At 36.5% G+C, this 21793-nt stretch overlaps 1 protein-coding gene across 1 annotated transcript in view; it reads right to left on the bottom strand.

Moving 5' to 3' along the window:
* Positions 1-21793, bottom strand: part of SYNE1 (spectrin repeat containing nuclear envelope protein 1) — a 313009-nt gene that overhangs the window by 280843 nt on the left and 10373 nt on the right. Inside the window, exon 2 of the mRNA XM_063293716.1 lies at positions 2663-2724. Coding sequence (XP_063149786.1) covers positions 2663-2724 — 62 coding nt within the window. The remainder of the gene's footprint in view (positions 1-2662; positions 2725-21793) is intronic.

Below are 21793 nucleotides of genomic sequence, written 5' to 3'. Positions count from 1 at the left end.
TGGTAAACCGGCACATCTTCCTATGAGTGGAGATGATGATGACCATGGCAAAGACTGAAGAACCAGTGAGTAGACCAGTTCTACAGAACTTCTATAGATAAGGAGACGATGTGTCAGGCTCATCCCAAGAACAACGAAGAGTCAGTCCATTCAAACTCCAGTTCTTTATTTTCTCACACCGTATAGACAAAATCTTGCCAGACTAAAGCTACTCTAACTAACCTAAGGAGAAATAACCTGGGAGACTCTAGGGCAGGTCTATCCCGAACGTCTTCGTTTTCCCACCATTGCCTCCCGGAATGTGCCTCCTCTTATCTCCTCCACCTCCTTGGAATGTGCTTCCTCATTCCTGAGAACCAGCAGCACCGCCGAAATCCACCACAGGACGGGAGATTACCTACATGTGCTCTGGTCAGCTGGTCCTTGCAAGGAGACTGCAGGACAATGGTCTCCCATGGGTTTGAGTGCCGGGAGACGAAGGGATAAGCCACCATGCTCTCAACCACAACAAGCCTTTATTTTATTTATTTATTCCTCACATTTCGTCACTGCCCATCTCGCCAAAGCAACTTTTAAAGGACACTGGGTTCGCTAACTTCACTTTCTAATCTCTTTCTAAAATTACCTATTTAGTTACCTTAAGGCTATTAGAGACCTTCAGAACAACAAGTTTGAAAAGCTATCCAGTGAGTTTACCTTCATTCCTGAGCAAAAAAAAAATTAACTGTAAGCTTAAAAATTTAAAGAATTGGAAATAAATGGCAAAAAGTTAAATAATACTTGGTTGGTTAAAGTTTTGAAGAGTAAAGTGGAAATACAAATGATAAACCAAGAAAATGACCTGAATAATGACTTTTCATTGGATTTACAAAAGAAGTTTGCTGAAAGCTCAAAGAAGCCTTTGGGATGGGAAAAAGAAAAATTGAAGAGAGATAAAATCATACAGCAACATCTGAATGAATTAAAGATCAAGATTGTTAGAAGTAAAAGAAAGGAACATTAAATTGGTTTGTTTGACCAAGGTTAAAATAAGACATGTTTCTATAAATCTCTGGTAACCCTTTACAGACTTTTTGCTGACACCAGGACTGAACAGTTGATGATTTATGGATTTGCATATAGATAAGGAACGGGTTATGGAAAGAAGAGATATTTGTTTGTAACCTTATAGGGAATGAAGAGTTATTAAGTTTGTTTATGCTTGTGATGAAAATCAGAAGTCACTTCTTTAATTTTTTTTCTTCATCTGACTTTCTTCTTTTTCTTTCCTTGCACTTTTATTCCTTCTTTCTATCTCTCTTTTTGTCTCTGAGTTTAGTTTGTATTTGCTTTTACTATTGTAAAAAAAATTTTCAATAAAAATTATTTTTAAAAAAAGACCCAGCTCTTTCCCCAGGCCTGGATAAGTGGATTCCCAATTGGTTGAGTTGCAGTATACTTTGGTCTGGTTGACATTGTATTTTAGTTGGTTTTTAATGCATTGCGCTGCTTTGGGGGGTGGAGTATATTTGCTGTTGACATTTTGTACACTGCCCAGGATCACTTTGTTTCAGTTGGGTGGCTATAGATATGTTATAAATAAATAAATGGATGGACAGACAGGTGGACAGATGGACGGATGAACAGACAAGAATTCATCCTGATTCCAGGGGATAAGTTAATGAGACAATTTTCCAATTTTCTGAAGATGAGGTAGAATGCAGCACTATGCATATAAAATCTACACACAAGCCAGCAACTCTCCTTGCTGCCATTCCACATATAGCTCTGTTATATTTTTCCAAAATTTGCTCCAGAACATTAGAAAATCCTCCAGAGCCATTTTAAGGTGGAAAAATTGCCTCCTCTGTAGGATTCACTTATTGAAATACCCACTGAACTTTCCCAGTTAGATCCCTCTAGAAAGGGAGAGCATGATTTGAATAGTGACAGTTGTTTTTACTCTTCTTAAGAGAATGATGAGGGAGGTGTTCAATGAGTGAATGAAAACCCAGAGCCTGTTTCCAATCTCAGTGAGGAGGAAGAGGGCTATTTCCAATTTCTAAGCAGGAATGTGGGATGTTAATATATCTGTTACTTTTCAAAAACCAAAGGCATCATTTTGCATATTTTCTTTGAAGAACATATGAAATTATGATATTCTGGAAAAAAATCTGATATCATTTTGTTTGCTTCTAAAAATCAACATAATTAATTCTTCTTTTCCAATATATTTTATTTGAAAATTCAGTGGAAAATGAAGTGGAATACTTATGACTCAAATCAAACACAGCTCAATTAAAAGTGCCTCTCTTCATTTTGTTTTAGGAATTAGTCAAAACAATTATAACTTTTTAAGATTAATACTTTTTTTAAAAAAAAGAAAATAATAGTTCTGTGAAGACAAGTACATATAAACTTTTCTTTTCCTTTTAACTTCCTGTCCAGCATTATACAGGAAACACATGCTCTAATGATAATAACTCCCTCTATTGCCATAACAATATTTATTATGGAACAGCTTTTGGTTCTAAATCACTTCAGTATGGAAAGCAGTATTAGCCATTTTATCCAGTTTCCTTTAGAGATAATACTCTCGTCTTACAACTGGTAGATCTTGTTTCAATTCTTCTGATTACTACTTCAGCATTTTTACTGTGTAAAAAACAGAATAATGTATTACCTTGGCTAGATGAGTGTTGATCCACTTTGTGAAAGTCCGCTTTTGCACAGATTCTTGTTCACCTGAAAAAGTGAAACAAAGTAAAAATTATGATAAACTGGTCTTCCACATTTCTCTGGTGCCATGAGCAGACATGGTTCTTGTAAGGTTACGTTAACAGAATCTTGCAAGACTGAAAGCATTCCTCCCATCCTTTCCTCTTAGTCTCCAGAAAACTAGGGAGTGTCCCTTCTGAAATGTTTCCCACACCCTCCCTACTTCTGTGGGCTATCTTTTACATGCCAGTTGTCCAGTCTGCAGCTCTCCCTCCCGTCTCCCAAGGTCATTCCCACATACCATAACAGTAAGCTTGTTATCCCATGGGTGGGGAACATCAATAATTCTCCTGTAATTACAGGAGAATAGGATGTAACAAATGGAACTCTGTGTGCATATATACATGTGTGTGTGTGTGTAAGTAAGCAAGTAAGTAAGTAAATAAATAAATAAATAAATAAAGTGTGTGTGAGAGAGACAGAGAAATTTCAAAAAAAGGTTGGAAATGTTTTTAAATGTTATTTATTATATTTGTTATAGCTGCCCCAATCCAAAGGGCTCTGGGCAACTTCCAACTTCCAATATACAATTAAAAACATTAAAACCATAGCCACAAAGCATAACAGCCTGGACAAAAACAGTAAAAAACAAACCAGAAAAACAAAAACAACATTAGAGAGGCTCCACTAACAGACCAATCCCAAGCCTGGGAACAGAGATATATATTAAGAGCCTTCCTGAACCGTAAGAGAGTGGGCGCCAGACCTGTCTCTGAGGGGATGCTTTTCCAGAAGACAGGGGCTGTGACAGAGAAGGTGTGTTTCCTCAGTCCCAGAAGATAACAATGTTTAATTAAGGGGATGTGGAGCACACCCACTCTGCCTGAAAGTACTGGGCTGACAGAAACTACTGGAGACAGGTGGCCCTGCAGATAACCTTATGTCATGAAGGGCTTTAGAGATGACAAACAGTACCTTGAATTGTACCCATTAGCCAACTGTACATCTACAAGGCTACCTTTCCCAGTAAGACGTTTGTTTTTTTGGCTATTCATGATATTCACAGGAGTCTTCTGTAACACCAAGGTTCAAAAGCATCATTACTCTCTATCCTGCTTCTTCAAAGACCAACTTTCACTTCCATAAAATATCTTAGGGAAAAACATTGCCTGCACAGTTCTGATCTTTGTAGGTACAGACACATCACAACATCTGAATATCTTTTCCAAGGCACCCGTGGCTACTCTATGAAGTGCTAATCTGTGGTGCATTTCTTTATTCTATTGATTCTAAAGGGCAAAAACTATCCACCACTTCAACTTCTTCACTGTCCACAGTGTCATTCTCCAAATTGACAAGTAGTTTAGCTAGAACCTTTACTGATTCTTCTTTTGTTGCTTATATATTTCTGTATATATAGTATAGTACAGTACATACTGGTATAGTATAGTACAGTATATAATAGTATAGTATGGCATAGTATATACTAGCATAGTATAGTATAAGTCTTATAGTACTAGATGTTCTTGGGGAATAGGGAATATCTTCTATGGCATCTATATAGAATTGACAACTATACAGAATTTCAGTATACTCATTCCATCTTTGTTTTACCTTCTTTGAATCAGTTATTATCTGTCCATTGGCATCCTTCAGCATATCAATTTATTTATTTAATTTTTATCTCGCCTTTATTTGGAACCTCCTTTTCAGTTTGGAGATCTTTAGAAAGCCTTTCCTTGATCTGTATTTGTTTCAATCTTTAATGTTTTTACAAATGTCTGTGTAATATGCTTCTCGTCTCTTCTAAAAGGTCTCTGAAATTCTTTGTTAAATTCCTTCCTGAGACCTTTCAATGAACTCCAGGATTTCAAAGCAATTCCTGATGTTCTTGAGAATGGTTGCTCAAGATCATTTTGTAGAAAGTGGTTGGCTATGTCCTTCCACTTTAGCTTGACTTGGAACTTGCACATGAGCAGTTTGTGATCTGTTCCACAGTCAGCCCTGGCCATGTCTTTGCTGCTGTAACTAAGCTCTTCCATTTCCTTATATACTTGTGATATGGCATAAATCAATATGCAGCTCCAAGTTCTACCTCTATTCCTATTATTATTAAGGTAGCCATCTGTACCATGTCAAGATACCAATTAGGCTTGCTCTCTGTTGCTTCTCTCCCTGTCACCATGAAATTGAATGGAACAATCGATAGAGAAACTCAGAAAACCTAGACACTCACCGAGAAGTGGATGCTCACAACATTCTGTGACTTGTCACAGCTCTATAACAGCCAGTTTCTCAAACAGGTAATGTTTAAATATGTTAAAGTGTTTTTTTTGCAAATCTTTAAGCAAAATCACAATTGATTGTAATTGGAGCTGCAGAACATCCTGACTGGTTCTCTACATCAGACTGAGCTATTTATTTTACCTTGGCTTTATTCAAGCTGAATAAACTATAGCTAGTAGATTCATACCACATACTAAACAAAAACCAAATAAGCTGCAAAAAGGTTGTATCTTTGCAGTATGCAAATTTAGCCACAGAGACAATGCAGCTGAAGACTGTCAAGAAGGAAAATTTGGTGGAAGCACTAATCCAAAGACAGTATCTAAAGGAAATCTACTTTTATAAATAATAAGTATTGGACAACAGGATATGACTAATTGAACAGGAGAACATTATTCCAGCAACCAACAACCTGACACTGACGATTATTAAGATTAAGATCTTAATGTCCTGCCCAGGTTTAGCTGCCATTCATCAGAAAAGCACTTGCTGAGTTCCTATATAGGAGAAAAATTGTTCTCATTCATAAGAAGTCCTGTTTTTGGTTCCTTAAATGACACTTCTGTGTGTGGCAATCAGCTTTTTATACACCATTTGATAGCTGCATTCCTTAGGACCAGCTGATAGTTCAACTTTCTTTTGGGATCGGAGAGAGCTTTTTAGAGTAATGCCAAGATGGTCTTCCTTGAGAAATTGGGATCTACCAGTTATCCTCAGAATTCCGGGAAATGCACTGTTTCCAAATTTTCTTCTGAGGAGAGCCATAATAAAATCTACTTTCTGAAGCAGCATGTCTAACGTTACTGTCAGTTTGATATAATGCCTGGAGGTTTTCCAGCACTTGGGCAATCTTATGTTATTCATCCTGAAATAACTGCTTGAAGGTCACAACCACAATAATATGCATTTGAGGGGAGTATCCATCATTGAACATTAACTTTTTTCTCAGCAAAGTATGTAAGTATATAAAAGTATATAAAACCAGTACAGAGAACATGCGATTGGGACTTTGGCTAATTAAAAGGGTAAACTCAATCATGATGATTTTCATTCATTCATTTTCATTCATTCATTCACTTATGCAGTTGTCTCAGTCTTTCATATCTTAAGCGCTGCCCCCATCTCTATCAAACTGTTATAGAACCAAAACAAAAACTAAAATCACTTTTAAAGACTTAGTTATAATTTCAATACTTAACACTGTACTCTACCTAGATTTCTTATGAATCCCACCTGGGATACATATACAACTGATTTAGAACCATTGCCTTAATGTATAATATCCCAGTGCATTCCTAGAGTTCAAAAGTCAAGTAGTGAATTAGATAAACTATTTAACTATAAGCTTGCATAAAGAGAAGATCACTTTTGTCCTCCTGTCCCAAGTTATTCTTTTGTTTTTGTGGCACACAATTATTTAGATGTTGGATAGATACATTAAAATCTCCATCCAGTCAAGCTTAGCTCCTTGTGACTACAAGGACACTTTCATGTAGTTTTCTTGGCACCAATATAGAAGTGATTTATTGTTGCCTATTTCTGGGATGTTATCAACATGGTATTTCCTAAAGGTCTCCCATTTAACTAAGCAGTAGTCCTACTTAGCTTTCTGAACTTTGCCAAAGTCAATTAGAATGTCTATGAGTAAGAACCACTTATGCTATTAAATCTGGAGAACCTCAATTATAAAACTCAGAGACTACTGTCATGCTTCTTTCTATTTCAGAGCACAAAGAGGGGGGGGGGGAAGCTAAACTACTTTTACTCCCCAAACACACTGTATTTGTTTCACTGACTTTGGTACTTTGAAAACTGTCCCATAAACAGAATCCAAATCAGACAGAGGATTTTACCAAGGAAACCAGAGAAATTCCTTTCTAGGTGTTGCCATGACAATAAGTGCCTCCATCATTGTTCTCATTCTTATAGCTTTTCAGCAGAGGGAGTAAGTTTCACAGGTTTTTTTTTTCCTGACTAATAACTTTGCATCAATAGCCTGTTCAATTGATAATGATCTGGATATAATCAGACCCTGAAATACACAGATAAGAACTTCAAAATATAGCCCTAGTCTCGATCTCCATAGCAGACCTTAATGTTGGGGAAAAAAACAACAGACCAATGAAAGGAGAATCTGGTAAATGACACTATCTAACAAAAAGGAAACACAAGTACAAAAACAGTCATGAATATTTTGAAGTTGGTTGTGGCACATATACAAATAATTTAATTGTAAATGCTTTATGTTCTACATATAATATCAAGCAGAATCAAGGGTTATTTATGGAGTCTACCTTGCCATTGCAGGCTCATTTCTGTAAAACAATGACAGAACCAGTAACTTGTGTTCTGATAACCTTATAGTAACTACAGCCTGTGAAGCTATAGTTCAGAGATTACACTTATGCCAACTACAGTCAACAGCAAACTGATTGGTGTAATAGTCCCAGAATGGTTTTTAATAAACCGCAATAGTCAATTTAGGTGTGAGCTTTGGAAATTTAGACCTCTAAATGGCATAGGCCCAGGTTACGTAAAGAAGTGCCCACTCCTATATTAATTTGCTTATGATTTGAGATCTGCCGGAGAGGCTTGCTCATTAAACAAAATGGAATCAAGACTTATAGAATTCACAATAGGACCATATTGGTGGTGGCAATTCAACTGAGGATTAACTCCCCAGGAGATTAGATTTGCACCAAAACCTGGCTCAGATTATAAATAGGTGGAGATTAGTTGTCCAGTTACATCCAAATCAGTTGTCTGTCCATGTCTGCGGGCAGCACTTTCTTCCTCCATTGTTTCTTCTTTGTTGCTGGGGAGTGGTGCCTCCTCAACCTCCTTCAGAACTTCCAAATAAGCTTTGATTCCTTTTCCCTCGCGCAGAGTCATCTTCCTTAACACCCTGCTTAAAATTATTTTTACTATCTAATCAAATATTTAGTGAGGTCAACTGACTATATGACAGAAAATAGCAGGCTTGAGGGAACAGCAGATAGCTCAGCACATCATCCTCATCAGTGGCTAGCCACACCTCCATCTAAGTTTTTAACCAATAATGAGCACCAAAATTATTTCTATTTTAAAATAATTTCCTTCAATTTTTAAAATCCAATTGTGGCCCAGTACTGTGCCTTAATATATCAGAGTGGAATGGTTAAAAGACATGAAACTGAAACTAAGCTTCAACTGGTCCAGAATGAACTTAATATGGGGCACTCCATGGCACACCCATGTAACACTGCTGCTATGTGAGCTGCACTGGCTCCCAGCAGGCTTCCAGGTACAGTTCAAGGTGTTGGTTGTCCTACATGGCATGAGGCCAGGTTACTTGCAGGACCACCTCTCCCCAATGGTTTATGCCCATCCCACCAGATTTGGCAGGGTAGGCATACTTTAGGTCCCATTGGTGAAGCAATGTCACTTGGTGGGTCCCAAGAAGCATACCTTCTCTGTTTTGAGGAACAACTCCCCCCCTCAAAAAATACAGACAGCCCTGACCCTGCTGGCCTTTCAGAAGGCCACAAAGATCTGGCTCTTCCCCCAGGCTGTTAATGGAGCTCTGGTGTGGGTGTATCAATTATGGGATCTTAACTTGGGTTGTTTTGTTTTTTGTAATGAATTGTGACTTTGGTTCTGTTTTTATCTGTGTTCATTACTCAGAGTGCTTTGTTCAAATGGCAGCCATATAAATATGCTAAATAAATTAAATATTGGGGGGATGTTTTTGTGCCTTCAAGTCAGTGTTGTCTCCTGGTGACTGCCTGGATGAGTCCCCAAAGTTCTCTTGGTAAGATTTCTGCAGTGGTTTGCCCTTGCCTCCTTCCAAGGGCTGAGAGAAAGTGACTGGCCCAAGGTCACCCAGCTGGCTTCATGCCTAAGGCGAAACCAGAAATCTAGTTTCTAGCCTTTAACCACTAGGCCAACATGGCTCCCAAATAAATTAATACTGACTGCATTTTCATTGAGCTGTATAGAATGTGACTGCCCTGGGAGCATTTTACCATTAGGGATAAAATATTATGGTGATGTAGCATGTTGGATTAAAAAGCAAACAGTGTTTCAGAACATACTTGAGCATTCACATAGTGCCTGTCTGCAGTTCCGTAAACAACAGCCCGGTTTGCGTAGGCCATTATTGTGAATTAAGTAAAGACAACATCTTCTCTGATAAAAACCTCCAGCTGTTTTTGGAATGGTGTCAGAATTCATCAGCACGTGATGGGTCAGAATTTCATTCTGAATTACATCCCCAGCTGTACTCCTCAAAATAATAACATATTTTGATGAAGTATGCTGAAGGAAGAAAACAATTTTACTTCCACTTTGATTTGCAGAATTTCAACAAATATTGATTCCTCTATACACGCCTAATGTAAAGTAAAGGTAAAGGTTTCCCTTGACGTAAAGTCCAGTCGTGTCCGACTCTAGGGGGCGGTGCTCAACTCCGTTTCTAAGCCTTGGAGCCGGCGTTGTCCGTAAGGACCCGTCCGTGGTCATGTGGCCAGCATGACTCACGGAACGCCGTTACCTGCCCGCCGAAGCGGTACCTATTAATCTACTCACATTTGCATGTTTTCGAACTGCTAGGTGTGCAGGAGCTGGAACTAGCAACGGGAGCTCACCCCGCTACGCGGATTCGAACCGCTGACCTTTCGATCGGCAAGCTCAGCAGCTCAGCGGTTTAACCCGCAGCACCACCGCGTCCCTTTTGCCTAATGTAAATCTTATCAAATATTTTTTCATATTTAAGGATACATATGCTGAAGATACGGTTGTAAATAATTTTCTTCTACTAAGTACACCATACTATAACATTGCTCCAGACTCTACTGTTAAAGACTCAGACTTTGAAAAAGAAACCGATGCAAGGGAAAAATAATTAATGAATGGCAATCACTTCTGAAATCTTGCCAAGAAAACTTGTCCAGGCAGCCACCAGGAGACAAAACTAACTCCAAGGCACACCCCTAAAAATATATATAGAGAGAGCCAGGTTGGTATAGTGATTAAGGCACCAGGCTAGCAACTGGGAAACCAGGAGTTCGAGTCCCACCTTAGGCACAAAGCCAGCTGGATGACCTTGGGCCAGTCACTTTCTCTCAGCCCTAGGATGGAGGCAATGGCAAACCACTTCCGAAAAACCTGCCAAGAAAACTGCAAGGATTTGTCCAGGCAGTCTCTGAGAATTGGACACAATTGAATGGATTAAAAAAAAACTAAATCAGCATTTGTTACACATATGAATATGATATTCATGCTGCTTTTACTCAGTGAATACTCTGGATAACTTCCAGATTTCTGTGAATGAAACTTACTACATAATACATTCACAACATAATGACAAAAACAATTGAGAAACTGCAACAGACAATCTGGATATCTATTTTGAATTCCAGGAACTGCAATTTGCAAATTCCAGGTTTGCATAAGTGAATTAATTATAGAAAATAATTTAATTTTTCCCCTTTTATATTAATACGAATAGGTTTCTACTCCACAATGCTGTATTTACTGCGGTTGCATTTTGGCAAAAGTTAAGCATATATAAACATTATTGATTTCATTGCTAACTCTTATCAGGAATAATTGGGTAACAAAAGTACTTAAAAGTGAATAATTCACCTTCCTATTATTGAGAGTGAGTGAAATCAACTACAACTACCCACTGATGGTATCAGATAAACAAAGGAGTGCATTTCTTTTGTCTAGGAAGAATTTCATTCTGGGATTCTCAAGATCAGCAGGTGAAGATATGTGGAAGAAGTGGTGTGTTACCAAAAAATGTATTATCTTCCCCACTTCATCCTGATTTTTAACCTTTCCTTTACTATACATGCACTTCTATCTAGATTTTCTATATATACACATAAGTCTGGGTGTATAGAATAACAACATTATATTTTGAGCTCAATTTCTATGAATACAATATTGGTTTAAACAAAGAGCCCAATATTTGCACATGATTGAAATGTTCCTTTAAATAATTAAGTACCAGCTACTGTTTAAAATATTTTCTTAAGTAGGAATGCATCTAGCCCATTATTGTTATGATTATCACCTTCTCATAAAAATAATTGTATCTGCTCTATTTACAATTCAAGAAGGTACTGCAACTATTTGCAGTGTGGATTAATTTTTAATGGAGCTGAATCAAGTATTTATTTTCTGTTTTAAAATGATATTTTTATAGCCTCACAAGTATCCATTACCCTGCCTAAATAATAGTCTCCTAATATTTTGCGGTTATGATTACGAATTACATATTAACTTAAGCAGATAATTCACTGTTTTTGAAAATGGAAGTTTGAACAATAACATAGAACTATTCTGAAGGATATTAGGCCAAAACATCACAGCATAGTTTACTTTTTCAAGGTTCCACCCATCACTTTATTTTCTGGTACTGGGGAACAGAAATTATACTGCATTAAAAACCACACTGACTTCAATAGTCTTGAGTTCTGGGCTAAAGAAGTTATAAACACATAAAAAGCAATTCTTCACAATGGCTCTGACACAATATTGATGTATTTTATGTAAATTATATGAATTAATAAACACCCTGTTTCTACGTAGCAACGATGACTAACGGAAGGCAGAATGATTTTAGACCACTTCCTGTGTTGTTGGAAACACCCTGGGAAACCACAACTCATAGGATGTAGTAAATCCTTGCTGTTGCCCACTATCATAGAGAGGCAACAGGTAAAAAAGATTTGCAACTCACGTTGCATTTCTGGATAACGGCAAAAATGCATGTCTACCTACTTTAGCTTCCTTACATTTTTTTTTATTACTCCTCAAACTACAGAAGGCTAAATAGCTTTGACAATCAACACATAAATCAGACTGTGTAACATAAATGAGCACTTACAAGAAACACAGTAAATGGGTGCTCTAAGGACACAGAAAAACTGCACTGAAGGTCTATTGTAGAATTTTGAAAACCTTGGGAAACTGTGATCTGATCATTTTTAAGGAAATATTTTAGTGCTTTAGTATAATATTTTAAAAGTAGTTAAAATAAACAAAATAGTTTGGATATGGTTCTGTTCCCCATGTCTCTCTTCCTTTCTTCAAATGCACTTGAAGGTTTTGTTGAAAAAAAAAATCATCCTGACTATTATGAAAATACTTTCCCCATGCAGAGTATTAACATAGCAAGCTATACATAACATAGGATCACAACTATGATAAAGAGGATGGAATGAAACCAAGTATCTTCATATTGTTTTGTAATGTTTCCTGTCACCATATGATGAACACAGTAAGCTATACTATATTGTACTGTCTGGAAGCATCCATAATATAACAGTCATAAGTCTCACATTTTAAGTACTGTGCTTAACACATAGCCATTACCCCTTTAATAGAAACACAGGGGGGTGCTTTACCAGATCATTGGGCCATCTAAATCAGTAAGAGTTATCTATAACAGCAGCAGTTTTCAGCAATCAGACAAGATTCACATTTGCCTATGTGGTATCTTCCAGATGTCTAGGGTTTCAATTCCTGTAATTCCCAGCTAGCATCCTTGCGTTTATAACCATGCTGGGATTTATGAAGATTGAAGTCAAACACATCTGGAGGGCACCAAGTATGGGAAATTGGACTTAATTTTTAAGAACCAAGAAGGGCACTTTGAATGTTGAAATGAAACCAGAAACTAATAGCTGAATGCTAAAGTTTCAAATTCTCTTCTTTCTGAGCAATCTTCAAAGGTGATAGTTGCACATAAAGCACATTACCCTGTCTATGCTGTATGTACAAAAGCATAGATTTCAATGACTGCATTTTTTTTAACAAGTAAAGGTCACAGCAGACATGTCAGTCAAACTTGTAAAAGGCATGCATGGTATTTATATTTATTTGATCATTCACCAATAGCACCAAATCCAATCACATGCTCAGATAGTTACTAAATTCACCTGGGGGAAAAACTCATAAAAAGATGCTCTCAGTTAGCATGAGTAAAAGTAATGACAGGGTTGTCTCCATTATTTGATTTTGGCCAATCAACCTACTGTATGTTTGGTCAACTTGATTATTCCCATCGTGGTAAGAATTCTGATAAAATTCTTAATAGTTGTGCATGTTTTTTTTTTAATGAACAATTCACATAAAGGGAATGAGTTGAAAGATCTGCAGATGTGTGTGGGGAACAGCAGAAGCAGTTAGCAGTCTTGGAACACAGAGAGCTGAGAGTTATTACTGGAGTTAGCTAAGGTAGGATGTACCCCTTGTAAAGGCTGTAGAAGTTGTGCCTGGAAATCTAATGTGATGCCAGATTTGCTGTATGTTATAGCTTCATCTATTCATTGTTCATTTGTCAGTCATGTTCATTTGTGCTTTTAATTTTTGTTGTTGTTATTTGTTTAGTCGCTTCCGACTCTTTGTGACTTCATGGACAAGCCCACGCCAGAGCTTCCTGTCAGTCGTCAACAACCCCAGCTCCCCCAGGGACGAGTCCGTCACCTCTAGAATATCATCCATCCACCTTGCCCTTGGTTGGCCCCTCTTCCTTTTGCCTTCCACTCTCCCCAGCATCAGCACCTTCTCCAGGGTATCCTGTCTTCTCATTATGTGGCCAAAGTATTTCATTTTTGCCTTTAATACCGTTCCCTCAAGTGAGCAGTCTGGCTTTATTTCCTGGAGTAGCTTTTAATTTTATAAAGTCATAATCTATCCAGTATTTTCTCATCAAAAGAAAATTAAACTTCATAGTCTGGAATTTCTTGTCATTTGTGAGAGAGTTAGGATTCTGATTTTCCTAACAAATGCTGTATATTTTTTTATTCTCAGCCTTAAAAGATTTTCTGAATACATTAGTTATTTGAAGACAAACTGTTCTTTCAGTTTTAATTTAACTAATGTGGGAAAGTACTCTTTCTTATTGTCAGTGTTAGAAAATCAAACAGCGTTTCATAAACAAACATGCCCAAACATGTCTTCCTGGACATAATGCCATGGTAGGCAGAGCACAGATATTTTATTCTTCTATTGTATGTTTCCAATACTTCAGAGCCTTGTTAGCACTCCATGTATAATTTCCTTTCTTATCAGCACTGCTTTATTTGTAATGCAGAATATATTTAATCTGTCATAACAGAATGCTTTCTTGGATAATAAAGTGCCATTTGATCAAATCCAAAGTATCGGTGTCAGCTGAGGTTCAGATACATGGGACTAGGGTGAAGGGAAAGAAAAAGCAGTAGCATCTTAAAAACAGGTTAAGCATGGTACATTTGTAAATGACAGCCTATTTTAGTAGGTCTATAAAATAAAATGTGAGATAAAAAGCAAATCAATCAAGATCACTGAATCAGGTACCATGGAAATATATATTTAGTTCAACAAGTTTAATGTCCAAATAGCCAGATGTCTTTCTAGGCAGTAGAAGGAAAGTCTGATTTGGTACAGAAAAGTAGCACTGAAAGTATAGAATGGTTACCTCACCTTTTTCTTTTTCTTTTTTGCTGCATTTCCCCTAAACTGCTTTTCAATTGTGGCTTATGAGCAAGGAACACAACTTGGCAAAAAAAGAAAGGAACTCTGTAGGACATGTATAGTTTTCAGCCAGAATAACACTTTCTGAACCACTCAGGCATGTCACAATACACAGCCATATGGTTTGACAAGTTTGCCAAGTAATATAAAATCCATAATTCAACCCACCCACCCCATAACAGTAAGTTAATACATGAACTTTTAAAATATTATTTGGAAAATAACTTCTCCCTTTTGGAGAGAATAAGCTTTTTTATTAAGTTTGAAAAACTTAAAAATAAAAATATCTTAATATATTCTAAGAAATGGCATCTTGGTAATTTGGGGACCCATGTCTATCTGCTCTCTGTCATCTTGGTTTTAGGCAGCATTTCCATCAGTTTGAGGAAGCATATTTACATGCAGTTAGAGGACATTTTCCATCTGCAGAGGAAGAGAAAATGAAGGTGTCCTTGGGTTGTTGTTTTTTTTGCCTGTCTTTATTTATGGGTAGATCAATACATGCATCAACAGTAGAATTGATTACTTCAGGCTTGCCAAGTGTGACTTTCCTTCTTAAAAATAGTTCCTGAGTGAATACTTCTAAGTACTGCAGAACTAATTGAGACAGTAAAGCTCAGCAAAGAGCAACCTACCTATCAGCTGGGATCAGAGAGGGCAACAATTGGGGAATGGCTGTAGTAAGCAATGTAGACCTTGGTCTACATTGCTTACTACAGCTAGCTAGCTAGCTAGCTAGCTAGCTAAATAAATAAATAAATAAATAAATAAAATATTTGTATAAGTACATTAGAAGAATGACCTAAAGCCGTAGGACCTCAGATCTAAAAATACTACAGCTGAGTTCTCACAGTATACTATGCCAAAATTATACAAAGAATATTATCACAATGCAATGTGTGAAATCAGGATACACATCATTTCACGAAGGGTGCGTGAAAACCCTGGTCATGTTCTAAGTATTTTTAATCAGGACAAATTTTTGACAATACAAATGAAAGGTTCTGGAATATTATATTAATGTACATTCAAGTAATGTTATTCAATATTCAAGTACAATGTTTCAAAAAGTGTCAGAGTATACAGTTATCATGGTAATTATATTTTATGTCCTAATTTGGCTCCTGGAACATTGTTGATGGGTGGAGATCTATGGAAACTACAAAAAAAAAAGGGCTATGACTTCATCTTTTGTTCTTGGAGCCCCTTCAGTCTGTGTCAACATTGTAAGATAGATTTTACAGTGTACTTTAGCTGAATACACTTTTTAAAAATAGGAGCAAAACAAAGAAAGAATACTACATTTACTGTATTTTGTAACAAAGATATTTATTGTATTTTGCAACTAACAAGAGAAAACACTGTAAAGTCAAGTACATAAGGCTGTGTATCATCATCTCCATTTTAATAGATCGACCGTAAATTTTTAGTACACAGCATAAATTTCTTCAAATCTTTGGCAGAAAAATGGTAAATCCATGTAGTAATAAAAATATAATAAATACATTTCCCAAAATTAAGCAGCCTTTCATTTTTTTAACTGCACTTAATTCAACACAAGAACAGTAATGATTTTCATTTTTGGCATTTACAAGATTTGGTGTATTAAGATTAACTATGTAAAACCCAACTCCAACAATCCTTTATCATCAGATGATCATTGGATATTAGTAAACCATTACATTTTTTTTCTTCAACAGATTTTTAAATTTAATACAAAGAGAGAAATCTATTTGGACTTTTCCATTACTCTTTCATATATAGCATTATAATTATAGCCTTGGAAAATGGGAAAAAATACAGAATTTCTTGGGTTCTCTTAATACAGTGAGCTATGAGCTAATACGTATCTTATAGTCTGCAGCATGAAACTGCTTTTCTTAGACACCTGGAAAGATTCCTTTTTGTAAAAAAAAAAATACAGTTCATGAGATTAAAAAGACATATTTTAAAGGATTATAGGCTCACCAAGATCTCCTAGTTTTATAAAATTAGGACCATGATATGGTAATTTATTTGTGGACTTGATACAGTAAGTTTCTCACATAAAGATTATCCATCCCTATCTTACTAGCTGCAAATTCATGCACACATTTGGATAATGAGGATAGACACCTATACATACTTAGCAAACCTGAGTCTGTCATTGCCTAGATGAGGGCTTTTCAAGCTGTGTTCTACAGAGGAGAACTCGATGGGCTTCTGTGAGAGACTAAGGGCAGAAGAAGAGTGCACTTGAACAAAACTAGGGACATCCACAGCATTTTCTACAGTGAAAAGGGTAGCATTTGTCAGCTGACATTCAGAAGCATTTGTGCTCATGATGACTCATTATTTTATGTGTGTCTTAGAGGCAGGCAGCAGGAGATGCAGGAAACTGCTTTCTTAACTAGCAGGTTTTCTGGTCTGAAAAAGTGTGAAAACCTCTGCCCTCAACTAATATGAAAAACACCAATAATAGTTTGATACTGTTGTGCTGTGTAGTGATTACCATGATAGGCATAAAAAAAAAGAAGCCATCAGTCAAAATGTCATTGCTAAACAGATTGTGCTTTGATGGGTGAGTTCTCATATTAAACAGTTTGGAAAGGGCAGCAAATTTTTACATTCCTTTAGGTGCATCTTGATTGACTTCCATCAACTTTTAGCAACCACATACATAAATTATCTCAAAGAGAATCTGTCCTTCAGGTCTTCCAACAGTTCACCCATTACCACTGTAATTCTGGATATTTCTAATTTTGTAATCATTCTTTTTCAACTGGAACATTGCAATAAGCTAGCCAATCAAAATAACCCTAATATCAGAGCTTTAAATCTCTTTTTCATTATGTATCTGAAGAACAGATAAGCAGGCAGATTGTTAAAATGTATTATAGCTCAACCAATCTGACCATTTTACATTTCTATAAGAATTATTGTATATGACTGTTGGTTTACCAAGAAGCTCAGAGAAATGACTCAGCTGAAGAGATGCCTGAGCAATGGTGGTAAAAAACAAAGAGTGAATCTGTCCAACCGCAGGTATGAGCCCATAAGTGAACTTATTTCTCCACCCTTATTGTATCCATAAATTCTCATCCAGGAACTTTGTTTAGGATATCTTGCTCCACATTGGGGGAAAGCAGCGGAGTTAATACAACTGGCTGCTGGGACATGTTTGTTATATTCTTTGAGGAAAAAATTATTTGTATTCATTTGGATTAGAAGCTCCTTGGACTGTGATGACTGTGATCTCTTATGATGCTACCTGGGATTTATTTCAGCTTATGGAAACCAACAAAGTAGATAGTTATTGTTTCACCAGAACAATAACCCTAACTGCCCAGAGTTGCTGGGAGTTGGGCGGTGTAAAAATTTAATAAAATAGAAATAATTTAAAAAAACTCTGAGATGATCTCAGCATGGGCCCTGAATGGAGCTGTTCTTTATCTGAAGGAGCAGGTCTGCAACTTAGGGGTCTGTGGGCTTATGATTTCCACTGAAATAACAGGCAAAAATAGGCAAGGGAGGGGGAGGTCCCCCTCCTGTTGAGATACTACCTTGATTAGGATGTCTTGGTGCCAAGTTCATGCCTTAATCACCACCCAGCTACATTACTATAACACAAGACAGATGTGAGGTACCTGTGAATATATGCAGGGAGGCTATCCTTTATGGGCTCCCTTACCCTGGAACATCTTGTCCTAAAGCTGCACCTGGTACCCTCCTTATTAACCTTCTGCAAGATTGGGGTGCTTGAGTGGGTATTTCAAGGTTAGGTGGCTTCTGGCTGAGTGGTTAGGTGCCCATCTGTATTAAATGTGTTGTCTTTACTGATTTTGTTTTTTCTCCTGTGTAAGCTACCAGAGTCATATTGAGCTGGTCAGTATAAAAGTACTAGTAGTAAATTTTAAACATTGTTCATGTGTGCATACACATACAAACTCAAATGATAAGCATCCAAAAACTCTTAATATTTTTTCTAATTTAAAAACTTTATATGGCTGCCCAACAGTGTAAAGAAAAAAGATATTTAAAGAAATGATTTCCCCCTTCATCAAGACAAGTACAAACAATTTCAGTAACTTATCACTTTTTCCAACATTCCAACCAAAAATCTCTTCATCCCATAACTCATCTTTTATCTATCAACAAATAATAAAGCCTCATCATTCAATCTTAATCAGCAAATGTCCATTAAGAGTTACCAGAAATAACAATATATTTATTTTAACCTTAAACAAGTATATCAATTTCATATTCCTTTAGTTTACTAACTTATCATTTTCTCTAAAAATACAACAAAAAAATTCTTCCCATATCTTATCTCATAACTATAAATAAATCTTTAAACAAATCTTTAAAGCCTCGTCATTCAAATTTAATCAAGGAAAATTTCATTTAGAGCTACCAGAAAGAACAACATATTGAAAATCTTGATCTTTAATCCCTTCAAATAATATCCTACAAATTAATGTCTTATCATTTTCTCTTCATCTCCTCTCAGACTCCTTCACAAGTTTAACTCTTTTCTTCAATTTTAACGCCATAGCTTATCACTGTCTCTAAAAAATCCAACAAAAAATATCTTCTTCCCATTATCTATAAACAAATCTTTAAAGCCTTGCAGTCAGTCTGTCAAAGAAAAAGCCATTAAAAGCTACTAGGAAAAAAATCATATATACTTTAGCCTTGATCGAATAAGCCAACTTTATAGTCCTTCTTTTTGCTTTTAAAAGTCTTAAAGTTTATTCCTTTTAAGCAATGTCCCAAAAGCTGATTTCTTTTCATTCTCTCTTTATCTTTTCTCAGGAACTCCTTCAGAAATAACATATTTCTTTTGTAAGTCCAAAATAAGAAAGTTGTCCAAGTCAGTCTTCTGAGTTGAAATCCACACATCCAAGTCACTCTTCTGATTTATTATTTCTGTGTCCCTTTTAGCTATTAAAACATCAGCCGGTTTCATTTGTAAGTCCTGTATAACATCTTTGCCGATAACATTCTTGTATCCTGTCATTTTTAAATCCATATCCAAAACAGCCTGATTCTCAGCTGTATGCACTTCTATCTCCTCTTTTAAACCCATTTTATAGTAGCAGACAATCTTAACAGAAAGTTCTGAGTACACTGTTGCCAAATATCCTTGAATTCTTCCAGAGTTAAAATACTTTTCTCCATTCTGTATTAGTGAGTCTTCTTCTTTAATTATAATCTTTAGTCCTTTCTGGTTGCCTCTAGTGACCAGCTTTCAGGATCTCCTCTTAACATGTTTTTCTCTAATCCACAACATTTTCCCATGGAAAGATTTCTTACACTTAGATTCAAAATCTTCATATTTTTAATAGGATTTTAAACAAACCATATGAAGGAGTCTTATAATTAGTTTCAAAATCTTATTTCCAGTCAATCTGGCCCCTTAGTCTATTTCTAATTTCCAAAATCAATGTTCTAATCACCTTGTTGCTGCTTATTTCCCAATAAAAATATTTTTTCCTTAAGTTCTTAAACTTACATGAAACGTCTTTCACTGAGGACTGAAGGAGAATCACCCAGTGTAATGAAACTTGTCCTTCTGAAGGTTCTTAGTATCCAAAAGCCATTCCCAGACATGACTAAGAAAGGAAGTGGGCAAACCCAGTGTCCCTTTGAAGGCCCCGAGCCACAGCTTGGGCAAAGCTGACTCTCCCGACTCCCAGAGCTCTAAACCCCACCAGAGACCGCTGTTTTATGGTCTCATCATGGGAAGCACCTGTATGGAGCACTGTGGGCAATCCCAGGTCCTCCCATGTATCCGGAGAAGAATTTCAAGGCACTGATCCCATCGGCTCCTGCTATGGCCATCGGCTCCGCTAAAAGTGAAGCCGTCATCAATCCACCATTGCTTCCCTGGAAATCAGAAGCTGGTTGCCTTCCACAGGAGTAAAGCTTTGACCCCAGTTTATTCTCCCAATTGGTTTGCTTCCAGGTATGGGAGGAGTTCATTTGTTACCTCCTTAGCAAGCTAATTGGGAATGATAAGAGTTGGCATCTTATAAAGGAATTAAAAGCTGACCTTGGGGAAGGTGTGAGAGAGCCGTTAAGGGCAAGAGATTACACTGTCCGGAGACTGAAGGAAACATGAGGAAGAAACTCAAAATAACCCTGCCCTGGTTTTGTTTAGGATAAGATGAGATAGAAATAAATGTAGACAGGCTTTCAAGATTTTCTTAATATACTCTGCAACAATAAAGTAGCATTTTTGCATTCCCTGCAGTGTCTGTCTCACTGTTTTGAACCTTCACTGGCCCTGCTTCAAGGCCAGAGTCCAACACAGAGTGAATCCATGCGACTTTATCCCTCAGATATATTTATAGAACATGTTCTTAGAGCAAAACCACTTTGATTTTTCCATTACTGTTAAGTTTTATGGAGAATAATTAAACTTTCATTATCTCTTGAAAATTGCAGAAAATATTGCAGAATGCCTTTTTCAGCTCCAGTACGTACAGAGAGTTTTCAGCCTATCTAAACCTGGTAGCATTCCAGCATGAATTTAATGTTGCTTGTTTATAATTGTATTTATCTTGTATGTACTTTTAAAATTTTAAGAAAGGAAGCCTATTTCATATTTTCCAATTACTAAGCCTTTGTGTATGAAAAAGTTTTAAAAAATAGAATAAAAGCATTGCCTTGTTGGTGCTAGTATGAAGATATAACTGCCAATTTATTCTCAAAATATTTTATTATATATGATTTTCTACCATGTGATGAAAAGTGAATCCATCAAAGCTGCCTAATGCTGGCAGTAGTAACAGTCAGCCACTTAAATTCTATCTAATTACTGGAAAAGGCAGAATTTTCGAGCCCAACTGGACTATAATATAACTTTAAAAAGACCACATCTGCAAATTACTTTCAACTGCATCACTCTTTAGGCTGAGATGTTATGAATTGCCAATTTCTATTTATATATAAGACATCATGATGATGTCTACCAGCACCTAAAAGTTCATACTAAGCATTTCTTGTCTTTCTACTGTTCCTGTCATAATTTGGAATAAGATGAGTACTCATTTCTACAGACTAAACTGCAGCAAACTTTCAGCTCCTACATTGGCCATGGAACCCAGCTGTGAGGAGATGCAGTAAATGTTTCCTTCAAGATTAGCTGAATCATACTTTGTATTTTGCTAAAACTTTACCGCTAAAACAACTTTAACTTGTTTAATCTAAAGCATTCTTTGCTGAAACAAGCTTCTTTCAAGCTCACCGTCATAATCAGTATTTATTTATTTTATTATTTATTTATTATTCAAATTTTATTACCGCCCATCTCCCT

The sequence above is a fragment of the Candoia aspera genome, chromosome 1, assembly GCF_035149785.1.
Source record: "Candoia aspera isolate rCanAsp1 chromosome 1, rCanAsp1.hap2, whole genome shotgun sequence".
In the NCBI taxonomy this organism is placed as follows: domain Eukaryota; kingdom Metazoa; phylum Chordata; class Lepidosauria; order Squamata; family Boidae; genus Candoia; species Candoia aspera.
Note: the sequence above shows the minus strand (reverse complement) of the source record. Positions and strands in the feature narration are given on the sequence as shown.